This window comes from Prinia subflava, chromosome 3 (genome assembly GCF_021018805.1).
Source record: "Prinia subflava isolate CZ2003 ecotype Zambia chromosome 3, Cam_Psub_1.2, whole genome shotgun sequence".
Lineage (NCBI taxonomy): Eukaryota > Metazoa > Chordata > Aves > Passeriformes > Cisticolidae > Prinia > Prinia subflava.
Window position 1 is genome coordinate 39,788,497 of NC_086249.1, and position 12,160 is coordinate 39,800,656.

Here is a 12,160-nt window from a genome sequence, read left to right on the forward strand (position 1 = left end):
AAATATCTGGATGCTGAAATACTGCCATGGTGACTCACTACAAATTCAGCTGCCCTGTGAGTCCTATGACATACTGTGCTTTTCTTTTGATGAAATCAGTAGAAATTCTGGAAGCCACGAACATCCTGAATGACCCACTGTTCTTGTCAGATATCTGAGTGTCCTGACAAACAAAACTGTCCAAAAAAAACTGTTGAGAGCACTTAGCCCACCCACATGTCACCAGCTAGGGGGACAACGGATCAAGCGAAGGTCTGAAAGCAATGATTCATCTGACACAGGCAGAGCAGACATTTTGGAGCAGTGACTGTATGTTTCTACTGACGTGGGGTGAAATCAAGTGCACGGCTGTGGAGCATATTCAAAAGTCCTGTTAATACCATTATGTTTGGGAAGATGAGAAGGGGCAAGTTTCTTGAGGAGTGACTGGTAACATTTGCCAAAGAGAAAGAGGTTTTGATTCACAGATTTGTCACAGCTGATTTAAAATAGTACAGCTTTTTGACTGAGGGTGTACTTGCCTGAAATGCGGAGGGACGCTAACAAAAGGCAAATAGTGGATTTATTTGCGGTGGAATTCTACCACATTTTTCCAGCTGGGGGCAGGAATTCTCATAAATCGACAGCTGCAGAAGGCAGTTAATCCAAAGGCTAATCTCTGTCTGTCCAAATCGCTTACGGACATATTTGCAACACATACGTGAGGATTTCTGCTTGCATCTTGATGAAGCCAAGGGAAGGCAGCAGCCCACAGTGGGAATGGTCTGGGTGGGAGAGTGGGCAGTGGGGAAGGCTCATGCTGTGCTGGCTTTCACAGGAACCTTGCCTGGCAGCTTGCTTGGCCATATTTTGGTGAATCAGGGCAGCTGTGCTAGCCCTGTGCATACCTGTTATGTTGAAGCTCCAAAGAAGCCTGATTTTGCATTTCATTGCTCAGATCACCAGAGAGACTATTAGGAAAGGCAGTGTCTACATTAAAAGATTTATTTAGTTTGGTGATCAAGTTCAGACCCAGTTTCTGGATTTTACACTTGCATTTACATTTCCTCCTGTCAGCAGGCTCTCCTCCCTTTTCTCACCCACACTCTCTTCTACTTTCAGTTGCTCTGTATCTGTGGACTAAAATATCCTGCAACTCCTCTTTGCCCACATTTTTCTGTGCTCAGCTTCTCTGTGGCCTTGTGCAGGTATGGACCCTACTAACTTCTGTCCTCTTAAAAAATTACCAAGTAGAGCCATGTCTCTGCCACCACAAATTAATGGCCATCTGCAAGGAGAGCAGCTGAGGACTTCAGTCCATTCAGAACACAAAGGAGTACAGCAAAAAATTAATGAAAAACAAACATAACACAAAAAAATCCTCCCTTTTTAACACAGCATCAAACCCAAGACAAGAAAAACCCCTGATGCAGTGAAAAGAAGTCCCCGCAGCTCCAGGAAATGGACAAAATAGAAGCTAAAGAGGTTAGAACACAGATAAACTAGCAGACATGTGCCAAAGCAGGATATCTGGACATTAAAACCATCCCCTGTTCAAGTTCCCTCAAACACTGAATAGAATATGATGCGACTGAGTTTGCAAAGACAACAAAAATGCAGCTCTCGGAGGCAGTTTTTAAAAAGCACTGGACAAACTCTAGGAAGGAAAAACAGAAACCAAGATTTCTCAGAGCTGACAACTACCAGTGTACAACACTCAAGGACTTTGGGGAGTTTGTGACCAGAAAACCAAACATTCAACAGTTAAAGCTGGACATGTTACAAAATTCACTAAATCAACAGGCTGTTTCTGCAGCCCTCACTGAAACCCTTTATGCTCAGATAATTCCCATGTTACACAGGAGCTTGTAAGGATGACAGAGTTTATTTTCATATTCTTAACTGGGAAGAAGTCAGTACAAGAAACAAAGAAAAGCTGTTATTTTCATCTGAGCAGCTCCCATTTTTTCTGAGCAGGATTTTCCACTGTGTACTCATATGGCATTGACAAACAAGCCAATCTAATGAAGCTCTACTGTCTTCTTGCCCACTAACTTTAACTGCACACATGTAGAGTTTAAGTACAGTGTGAGCCCTTCTAACACACATAGCATTTACTGACAGTTTCTATTCTATTTATCATTTCAAGATTCAGCAATTCACATTATCATGCATCTAGATAATGCTGACATGCATGTTCAAAGTAAAACAAACTTAACTTACTTTTAAGAACATTACGGAATTAAAGGCTAAATTGGGGTGGTCCCATCACAAAAGCCAGGGTATATTTAATGAAGTTCCCTTACCTTTTTTCTTTGGAAGTTCACATCGAGTTTCATTGAGGCGCACTTATTCAGTGTGTTCAGTCGTCTACAGGGCAAAGCAAATTCAAAAGATTAGCAGTCTCTGACTAAAGGGCATGATCTTTTTCAAGTCCAAAACATTTTCTCTTATCTTTTAGGGTGCCAACCGCATAGAACAGCTTCAGGAAGGATACTGGTCATCTATTCCATCTACATGACCTCTGCATGGAAAGAGACCCTTAGTTTCACTTTACTTGATAGCCAGGTTTGATAGATTGTTTTTTAATTCATAGACATTTCCATACCTGGCACAGGAAACAACTATAAACAAACACCTGTGATAGCTGGGAAAGTGGCAACAGAAGGAGGTGAGTTGCCTTATGGAGGACCGTAACATAATTGGTCTAAAATGGGGATTTCAAAGCACTGGTGAAAGACCAAACAAAAAAACCAGCTGCAGTTCCTCATTTCTGGCAGTTGGCACCTCTTTTAAAAAGGTGATATAAAAAACTTCTTGCTTAAAGGTTTCTCCAAAGCCAGTAGTTTCTTTCTCGTATCTGTGGATCTTATACACAGGTTAACACACCCAACATATAAAAAATCCAACATTTTAAAATAAATATTTTAGCTATTTTTGACCAAATTTGATGTTACCAGAGTCTCTGTAAGGCTCCTTCTCCTTAAATCCAAGGCTATCCTGTGACGACAGTGAGTTGAAATTACAATTTGTGTGTGTGTGTCCATGTGCAAGGACAGCCAGAGGACAAGTAAACATGCTCTTTCAATAGAGAACTAACTGTGGTAATGATAATTGATTTGGTTTTATTTATACTTAAAAATCCTGATCCATGAAACCATCCAACTTCTAAAAGCAGAGGCTCAAAGTTAAATATTTCCATCTCTAGGACTGAATTTCAAAATAAAGGGAGGCAGAGTGAGAGAGCCACGTCTGCAGCACTCCTCTGTTGGCTGCCTGCATCTCCTGTGTCTTTATAGCAAGACCTGTCCCTGCTGCTTTTGGGCTGCAGGGAGAGGTCTCCAATGTCCAGAACTTAACATTTGAAATGCATGTGATAAGTTACAAAGACACATGAAAGAAGTATCAGACCAATAATAAAATCTCTCACATAACATAAGAAGATTATGGCATTAGCATATTCCTCCGCAGAACTTCTAATATTAGAATACCTTCCAAATTGCCACCACTAACAAAGAACCAATCCACCAAATGTGAATCTTCCTTAAAAAAATAAAATAAAAATCCCCTCTCAAAATATCACCTGCTCATTTGTAGATCAAATATTCCTCCCTAACTCAAGCCAATAAATCTGTTATGTTGCATCAGAAAACTCCTGTGCTCATGGTATTAATTTGGGTATAATGTATGCACGAGCACACCCTGCATGCATGATAGCAATGTTGAAATAAATTCCAGGGTTTGTGGCTGTATAGCTATATCTGCAGCCTTCTGCCCACAAATCTTCTTCTGGGATTTCATCTATTATTGCAAAACTTCTTCTTTGCCCAAACACAGAATTTCTCAACCCAGAGTGGCATTTTCTTGGGGCCCTGGGGCTGAATAATGTTCAGTGCTTCTTTTGAGCACAAAAAGTTTAAATGTGTGTATTGATATAGATTCCAAGTATACAGACACACAGACATATTTTCAAAGGACTCCAGCCCAGTTTTCTATCTTTGGGGACAGCTTCCTCTGAGTGATGAATATTGGCTAATATTGGGAGTCCCTGAACCTCTTTGTCAGCTGGCCTGTGCTGATGGGAAAAGTCTGTAGTTACATTTCCACACTTGCTCCACCAAAACCAAATCTACTTTTTACTGGGCTCCAGGGAGTTCAACCCCAGCTTTTAAACTCACTCCTCTACAAAACATTGGTATGTCTTTTGGGGCTCTTCCAGGGCTGTGGAAAGATTTGCCAGAGAAATTAGAGAACTAATGATCATATTTGTGAGTTTGTCTGGTACTAACAGCTCAAATCAAAGTCAGTTTCAGCTTCTTTTGCCTTGTTGATGTGCCAGTGGTGGCAGAAAGCTTTTCTCATCAGTTTAAAGTCATCAGATGACTGACAGCCAACTCCTCAGCAAGTCTTTCAAAAAGAAAAAAACCCAGAAGTTTCTGGCTACAAAGGCTGTCACCAATATCCCAGCTGAAGTGAGAGGAGAACTGCACTGTTATGCCATTGCTTAAAAACATGGGAAAAGAATGCCTGTCTATAATGTTAACAAAACACTAAGTCAAGGCTTGAGAAAAGGCAGGAAAAAAAAATTGAATAAACACAAGAGAGGTAGGTATATAAAACCCAGATAATCTAGAATGCATTTGAAGGTGTATCTGGAAATTTCTGCATTGTTCAGGGAAAGACTGCAAAACATGTACTACAGCAAGTGTTTCAGTGATGTTAATTTCTTTTTTTCCCCAGAGCATCACAGGTGGTTTAACACTTGGAAATAATTCTTAAAAAGCCAGCAGAGATATTCAGGTGCCCAAACAGATGGTTCTGGTGCTATTTTAGATCCCCTGGAGTATCAAACCTGGCCTTCATCTGCTGCTGGCACCTCAGTCCAGACTACACAGGGAGAAGCCTGGGCTATCTGAGGAGATTTAAGGTGGCCATAGACACAAGTCCTTAGGGTTCTGAATCCCAGCCCAGTGGCTGCGGTTGTTAACTCTTATGATAAAAGTTCTTCAGAAGCAGGAAATCTTTTATTTTTTTTTTTTCATCCTTTGCAGCACTGAGTGGTGCTTACAAATAAATACAAGCTTGTAGCTATGCAGGCTCAGGCCAGCTGGAAAACCTTGTAGGGGACTTGTTGCCGTGCTTTAAGAGCGATCCAAGTAATAGGGCAATAGCTGTGAAGTGAGTTGGAGTTCCAGGAGAACCCCTGGACCTGTTCTGCAGCTGCCTTCAAGCAGGTGCTTTGGAATGCAGCCAGGGCCACAGGCCAGTCATGAAGGAAGACAAGCATGGACAGACCAGCATCTCCCCCATCAGCAGATCCACAAATGCCCTCTCTTATGGATTTTGACCAGGCAAACATACTATGCGGTTCTGTAAATGCCTCTCTGAGGGAACTACAACACTATTCCTTTGCTTTATTGTTATTCCTAGCCAAGCTTAGATACTGTGTATGAACGTCCCTGCCAGGTTTCTTCTGGTGCTGTCAGCTTTGGGAAGAGGACATCAATCTCCTGATGCTGGGCTTTGCTGAGGTTTCAGCACTGAGTAAGAGTTCTCCCAGCACCATTAGGGCTGGAGTGCAAGGCTGGCACTGGCATGTCCCTGCTCCACCAGTTTTGTGCATGAAGAGAATATAATGGTTTAGAGTGCTACCACCTTTTCATCATGGTTGCCACGGAGGGAGTTGCCTTGTAGGCCCCCTTGCTCACATGAGAAGAGTAATCTCTCCTGGAAGTCAGTGGGAGCCATTCCACTGCCTCCAGAGCAGGGAGCTTTCTGTCCTGCATGTGGAGGGCCAGGCTTATCCCCCAACAGCACCTAGTGCAAGATAACTCAGCAGATGGTACTGACTGTACACTCAGCATTTCAGAACTCTGGTGGGAGGATGTCCCATCCCGTACAGCAACCTTCACTTTGTTTACGAGCTGTCTAAGAGCTTGGTTTAGGGAACCATGTATCAGACTGTTATATACTTGTTCTTCACGCTCTTAGTCATTTTATTTACGTGAATACAAAAAGTACAATGTGGCTTGGCTTCTCTTTCTCACCCTCTTATCAGAGCAACCACAAAAGTTCTCAGAGCAGAGTTGGTTGCTGCTATTTTGGAAGCGATGCAGCTATAAAATTTTCATGCTCAATTATTGTTTTGGCAGGCTGACAGCATTTGCTTGCAGATTGCCTGGCAATTCTCTATTGTTCATTACTCAATAAAATCTGAGTGGAATGTCTTGATAGATACGCCTCTAAACCAAAGGCCTCAAATTTGGTTTTTACTCTGCCAAATTTTCGAATTATATTGTAAACAGCAGGAATGTTAGAATATCTCAAAAAGGTCACTGAAATCTTTTACAACAGGGAGTCTTAGATTTTCTGGCTAAAATGCTACCAGCTGTCTTAAAAAAAGGTTCCTCCTCAATTGTGCCTCACGTTGTCTAGTACATGTCAATGCCAGAAGAAAACTGATTATAAAATGAGATTGAAGGTCTGATTTTAACCCACAAGAGCAGACAAATTCAGTGTTTATGCCATTACTATTCAGAGCTAAAACTGCTCAAACTGATTATCCATGCAGGCATTTCAGCTTTAAAATTATCTTCCAAAAAAAAAAAGAGAAGCCCATTTTGTTCAGCACTATGTGTGACCACAGTGTGATGGCTTGGTCACGCAGAGCTTTAAGGGCAGCTTTGAATGCTTGAAGCATGGAAGTTTGACTGCCAACCTGGGAATTTGTGCATACAGAAGTAATAACCAGCCCTTTTAAACTTTCTCCTTCCTCAAAGGGTATCACAGCCTGCAGCTCTCATGTGGTACATTGGCATGCACCTTGCAGGAACACCACTGCAGAGCAAAGGAAGGGCAGAAAACTGGCCAGAAAGGTCAGCTGAGCTGTGAGGATTTCCCTGGAAATCCTCACTGGAAAACTTGGAAGATGCTGGTTTGATAGCTCATAGAGTAACAAAGCTGGTACTGGGGCAGCAGCTGACACTGTTCACTGTTTCTAATGAATCTGAATCTTGGCATTTGGTACAATGGCTTTTTACAGCTCATTTTCAGCCAGGGGTTCGAAGTTGCTGAATTACATTGAATTAAATGTCCACAATCTGAAAACATAACCTGTACATAATGCTTGTATTTCTCATATTACGTGGAGAATACTTTAAAAGGCTCAGATCTTAGTATTTTTAAGACCTAAGCTGTTTAAAAATTCCCAACAGAAATTCAAGTTAACAGGTGTTGTCTTCTGAATAAAATACTTACAGAAAAAGTTATTAGAGAGTCATAAACCCATTTATCTTTAAAGTGTGGAAATATCTGTGTCTATGCTTTTTTCTATAGGTCTTATCATCGTCCCTTGATTTAGGCTATGTAAAGCATTTTTTCCCATGACTGCATCTATCCAGCTGCTAGTTAACTTTCCAAACCCTCACACTTTAATAAAAGATAAAAAAATCCCAACCCAACCAAGTCTCTAGCTTCTCAGCTTGCAAAATAATCCTCATACATATATCAATGCAGCGTAACTGTAGATGTATCTGTGAGTCTACAGAGAGGCTGGAGGAGCAGGAGATGAGCTGATCCCATTTTTAGCTGTGTAAGTGTTGGATGCCTGGTGACCAGGCCTGTAGCAACACCACTGCCAATTACTCCAGAGAATGATTAGGGAGAGTCACAGAGCTATGAAATTACTATATCTCACTGTTTTCTCTCACAAGAAAGGGTCAGGAACAGACACCATTCTTTTAAGGGTCCTTTCAACATTGTGGTAAAGGGCAGAGGGGAAGAGATCTCAATCTCCTCTCTCTATCACTTTCCAGTTCCCAAACTGCAGCTAAGTATGTCTTCCATCATGCCAGACTGAAGCAGGGGATGTACATATGCATGAAACCTGAAGGTTTCTCAGGTGTGGGCATAGCTATCTCTCTCAGCAAGCAGCACAGAACAGCAGTGGTTCAAGTCTGCAGTTAATTCTGTTCTCAGGAAGCTGTGAGAGAGCCCACTGGAGAATCCAAGTCTTTCCTACTGATTTATCTTCAGACACAAAGGCTATTGCACAGGGAAAGAGAATATTCTGTTCCTCATAGCCATAATAGACAGCACGAGAAGCAACAGGTCTCGCTTGCAGCAGAGGAGTTTTGGGAAAGCAATCTGATGATAGCTATGCCCAGAAACTACCTGGATCTGCCAGGAAGGGGGCATAGCCTGGGATGGAGATGTGGACTAGATGAAGTCTCTTCCAGCCCTATTTTTGGTGATTCTCAGAAACCTTCTCTGCATTCTTCCACCACAAACTCATTACTGATTGCAATGTACAGTATGATGTGGACCAGCATCTCCTAAAGCCATCTCTGCCTGACTTTATCCACAGTTGCAGAAGGGGAAATAGAATCTTGTCCAATTATCTTGATGTTGGTGTTGTGAAAGTTTCCATAACATGCAATGATGCCTGCCTGGTCAAGGGCCAGACGCTCCTTTGTCCTGACTTGAAGACGAGAGGAGCAGAACCCAGCTTGAGCTGAGCACAGGGGGAAGGAGAGGGGAACAATGTCTCTGCAATGTGGTTTTGCGAAACTGCCACAGAATTGCTGTGTCTTGAGTCCTGGGGGACTGGACTTGAGCAATGCAGTACAGTATATTTATCCCAGAGTACAAAAAGCAAGATAAACAGCAAACACAGGACTGCTGGGAGGGACAAAGAACTGATCAGTTGTAGCATCTGTAGTACTGGGGGGTCTGTAGTACTGGGTCTGGTCCACTTCTGTTACTGGTGACAAATGGGAGTACCAAGGGATTCACAGCAGCATGAAAAGCATGCCTGCTGGCAGAGAAAAGGGCTTGCTGAATTCTCTGCAATGAAGTTTCATCTTTTTTGCTGGACATAAGAGTTATTAATGTGCGAATCAAATGTGACTCTCATTTATTCAGGATTTGCTCGCACTACTGCTAGTTCTTAAAAAGCATCTGTTTCAGATCCAAAGGATTTGGGTCTTCTTAAGTCATGTGATGCTTTCTGTGAGTGTAGTGAGTCTCCTACTGCAGCATCTTCTGTAAGAGAAATTAACTCAGAATGGTGGCATTATAGATCTCATCGCTTAATGCACCTGGACAAGCACACATCTCTACTGCTGCTATGCCAACTGGTAAAAATCAGCTCATGCTTTTAAATTATCAGAAAAGAAACTTTGAGTGTTATTTACCTGCAAAGAGGTTCTACAAGGTCCTTGTCAAGAAAATCATGATCTTTCTTTACTGCAGCAATGTCAATGGGAAACTGGGAGTCTGTAAAATGAGACACAATATTAAGATGACTGCTTGCTACACAAATGAAAATACACAGTCTATTGTCTAAATTGCTTTGAATGTGCTTGCTCACTGAAATCTAGGATGACCAATTTCACTCAGCTCTGGTTTCCTTCCAGCTGTATCTGTGACCCTTTCTGACAGCTTTTTTTTTTTTTTCCTGTTAAAGGTATACCTGAACATCCAGCGCATTAGGGTGACCGCAAAATGATTTCATTTTGGCTTTGAAAAATACTCAACTGTTTGTTGTTCGTTTTAGCACCTTGCACAAATAGATGAGATGAGGGAATTACCACCGCACTTACTTTACTACATGAGCAACAAGGTTTTCCCTTCTCATTACAGTGACTTAATGAGTTATTTGCTAGACAGACTTTGTCCAAGCCTCAGAATTATTCTGTGCTTTTTTTTTTTTTAAACAGATCCAAATAACAATGATTTCAGACAGAGGGTTACTCAAATAACAGACAAAAAAACCAACCAAACAAAAAAAACCTACCCCAAACCGAACTGAATTATAATCCCCAATATTAGCTAAAAAGAATAGTATGCTGGAAGCTGACATTTGTAATGAGAAGTGACACAGCTCTATAACGGTGGGACGGGTTCCAGTGCCGTGGCTGCTCTCCAGACTGTTCTGCCATGCTTAGGTTCCTCAGCAGGATGCTGGGATACAGGAACTTCAGCCAGCATTTTCAGACACTACTGCTCAACACTGACATAATAGATGCCTGTGAAAAGCACCTTTTTTTGTGGAGACATAGGCTGTCTAGAGCACATACTGACTGCTTGGGAACTGCTGGAGTCCAGCACAGGTTGTTTTTTTGGAGAGAACATCCCTTTGAGTTAAGCAGGCAGCAGGCGTTCCTGTCTCTGGTGGAGTCAGTATCTGCCATAGTCTGAATACAAGGCAGACACAAAAGCACTACTGGCTACCCAGGAACTGTGGGAGATACACATTTGTGTCAGTTTTGGTCTGGCAGGCTTATTAGTCTTAGTTCCTTGCTGAATTTAACAGAGTCTGCCTGCCTCCTGTGGAGCCACCTGAGCATCTCTGAATGGTGCTCCTGTCCCCTGGCATGTGAGCAGCCCAACAGGACCCAGCACCTGAGCCCTGATGGACCTCAGCTGGCCACGGGGGTGTCCTCAGCATCCCCTCACTGCCATCCTCAGCCCCACACGAGGGGAGGGATGGCATCGGAGCTGACTCCCTGCAGACTTGGCTCTGACCCATGAGGCTCCTTGGCCCTCATTCCATGCGTGGATCTGTTCTCCTCCAGACTCCTGCTGACCCTGGAAGGTGTCCAGAGGTGTTTGGCAGAGCTGCCTTTCAGCTAATAAGCCCGAGTGGGCCTGAGCTGGCTCCATGTCTCTGGCAGGGAGAACACGCATTTTGGGAAAAACGAGGCTCAGCCGCATTTTCCCTCTCAGTGCTGAGCCTGGGGAGAGCAAGAGAAACCCAGCTCCGGTCCCCAAAGTTCTACTGAACACAGCAGCAGTGCAGCCACACACCCTGCCCTGGGGATACTGCTTCCCTGGGCATGAACTTCACACCTAGGAAGGGGACACCACCATTGGCAGGGAGTTAGCACTGAACTATCAGCTTTTCTTACTTTGCAAATGTGAAGTGCAACTCAAGTTATTCACTTTTGGTGACTCTACAGAGTTTTTCAGTCTTACTTTTGGCATGATTGAAATTTTCAATAACTTCTAGTGTTTTAATCTTACTTCAAGCACAGTTAAGAAAGGTTTTAGAAAAAAGACTCACGTTTTAGATGTTTTGTAGTTGTTTTTGTGAACATTTGGGGTTTACACAAGCTATGTTTCTCTCTCTCTTTTTTTTTTTTAACTTCCCATGGCTACGAGGGTAAGAATCCTACTTTTCTTTATGCGCTGGTATGACTCCAGCAGCTGAGGCTTTGAGAAGCATCCAGCCATGGCCATAACTCAGTCAAATGTGGAGTTGGCCGACAGCAAGCTCTCCTGGCGAGGGCCCAGTGCACTTTCAGAGCTGCACAAAGAGGAGAAAGGCCGACTTACCCTCATAGAACTGAGCATATTGGGGAAATCCAGCTGCACGTAACCAGTCACACGCTTCCTTTGCCTCGATTTCTGGGCAAAAAGAGGAAAGAGAGAAAAGTTCACACTTTGTTATTTTGAATTAGAAGTTCTTTCAATTACAAAGAAAAATCAAAGAAATGTGGTAGGATCTATTTGCTGCTAAAGTACTGTCATCATTCTGAACCACAGTTTGTAGCATCAGAAGAGAGTCCCTCTAAAAAATCCGCCTGTCTCCACAGGACCCTAGGGTGCACAAAGCTACTTGGTGGCTGGGATGAAGTGTTAACCATCTTGCAGCAAAAGTTGCTCAGCCAGGTTTGTGGCTCTGTGATCTGCCCTCCCCCAAGGGTAAGTTGCTGGTAAGGGTGAAAATGGGGTGACAGCAAGCAGGCACTGCATTCTTTCCTGTTCTGACGTTTCTTGCAGAGCAGAATGCCACGTGAAAAAATGGAAAGCTTTGCCAGGAAAACCCCAGTGCAGGTGTCACGATACTGAAGGGACAATTGCAGGGGCATCTCCATTTTTACCAAAAATATTTTTATTTTATATGGGCTTATATTCTGGAAAGCAGTGTGCTGGGTCCAGCTCTGCCCAGCACCTGCACTGCCTGCATGTGCAGCTGCTCCCAGACCAGCTGGGGGAACAACTGAAAACAGAGGCTCATCCACACAAATGTGGGTTTCAGAGGAAATCTGGGAAACATCTCTTCCTGTCCAAATCTAGATCAGGATCTACCACTTGAACAGTTTTGGTTTACAGGATCAAAGTCAAAGCACGTATCTGTACCTCTTGCATTTGCAAAACACAAAGAAACAGAGTATCG

General features: G+C 42.9%; 1 protein-coding gene across 7 annotated transcripts in view; it reads right to left on the reverse strand.

The window, feature by feature from the left end:
* Positions 1-12,160, reverse strand: part of STARD13 (StAR related lipid transfer domain containing 13) — a 285,754-nt gene that overhangs the window by 24,164 nt on the left and 249,430 nt on the right. For all 7 annotated transcript variants that reach the window (XM_063394783.1, XM_063394784.1, XM_063394785.1 and 4 more), the window contains 3 exons: positions 11,317-11,388; positions 9,174-9,255; positions 2,286-2,349 (listed from right to left, as the gene is read on the reverse strand). In XM_063394783.1, coding sequence (XP_063250853.1) covers positions 2,286-2,349; positions 9,174-9,255; positions 11,317-11,388 — 218 coding nt within the window. The remainder of the gene's footprint in view (positions 1-2,285; positions 2,350-9,173; positions 9,256-11,316; positions 11,389-12,160) is intronic.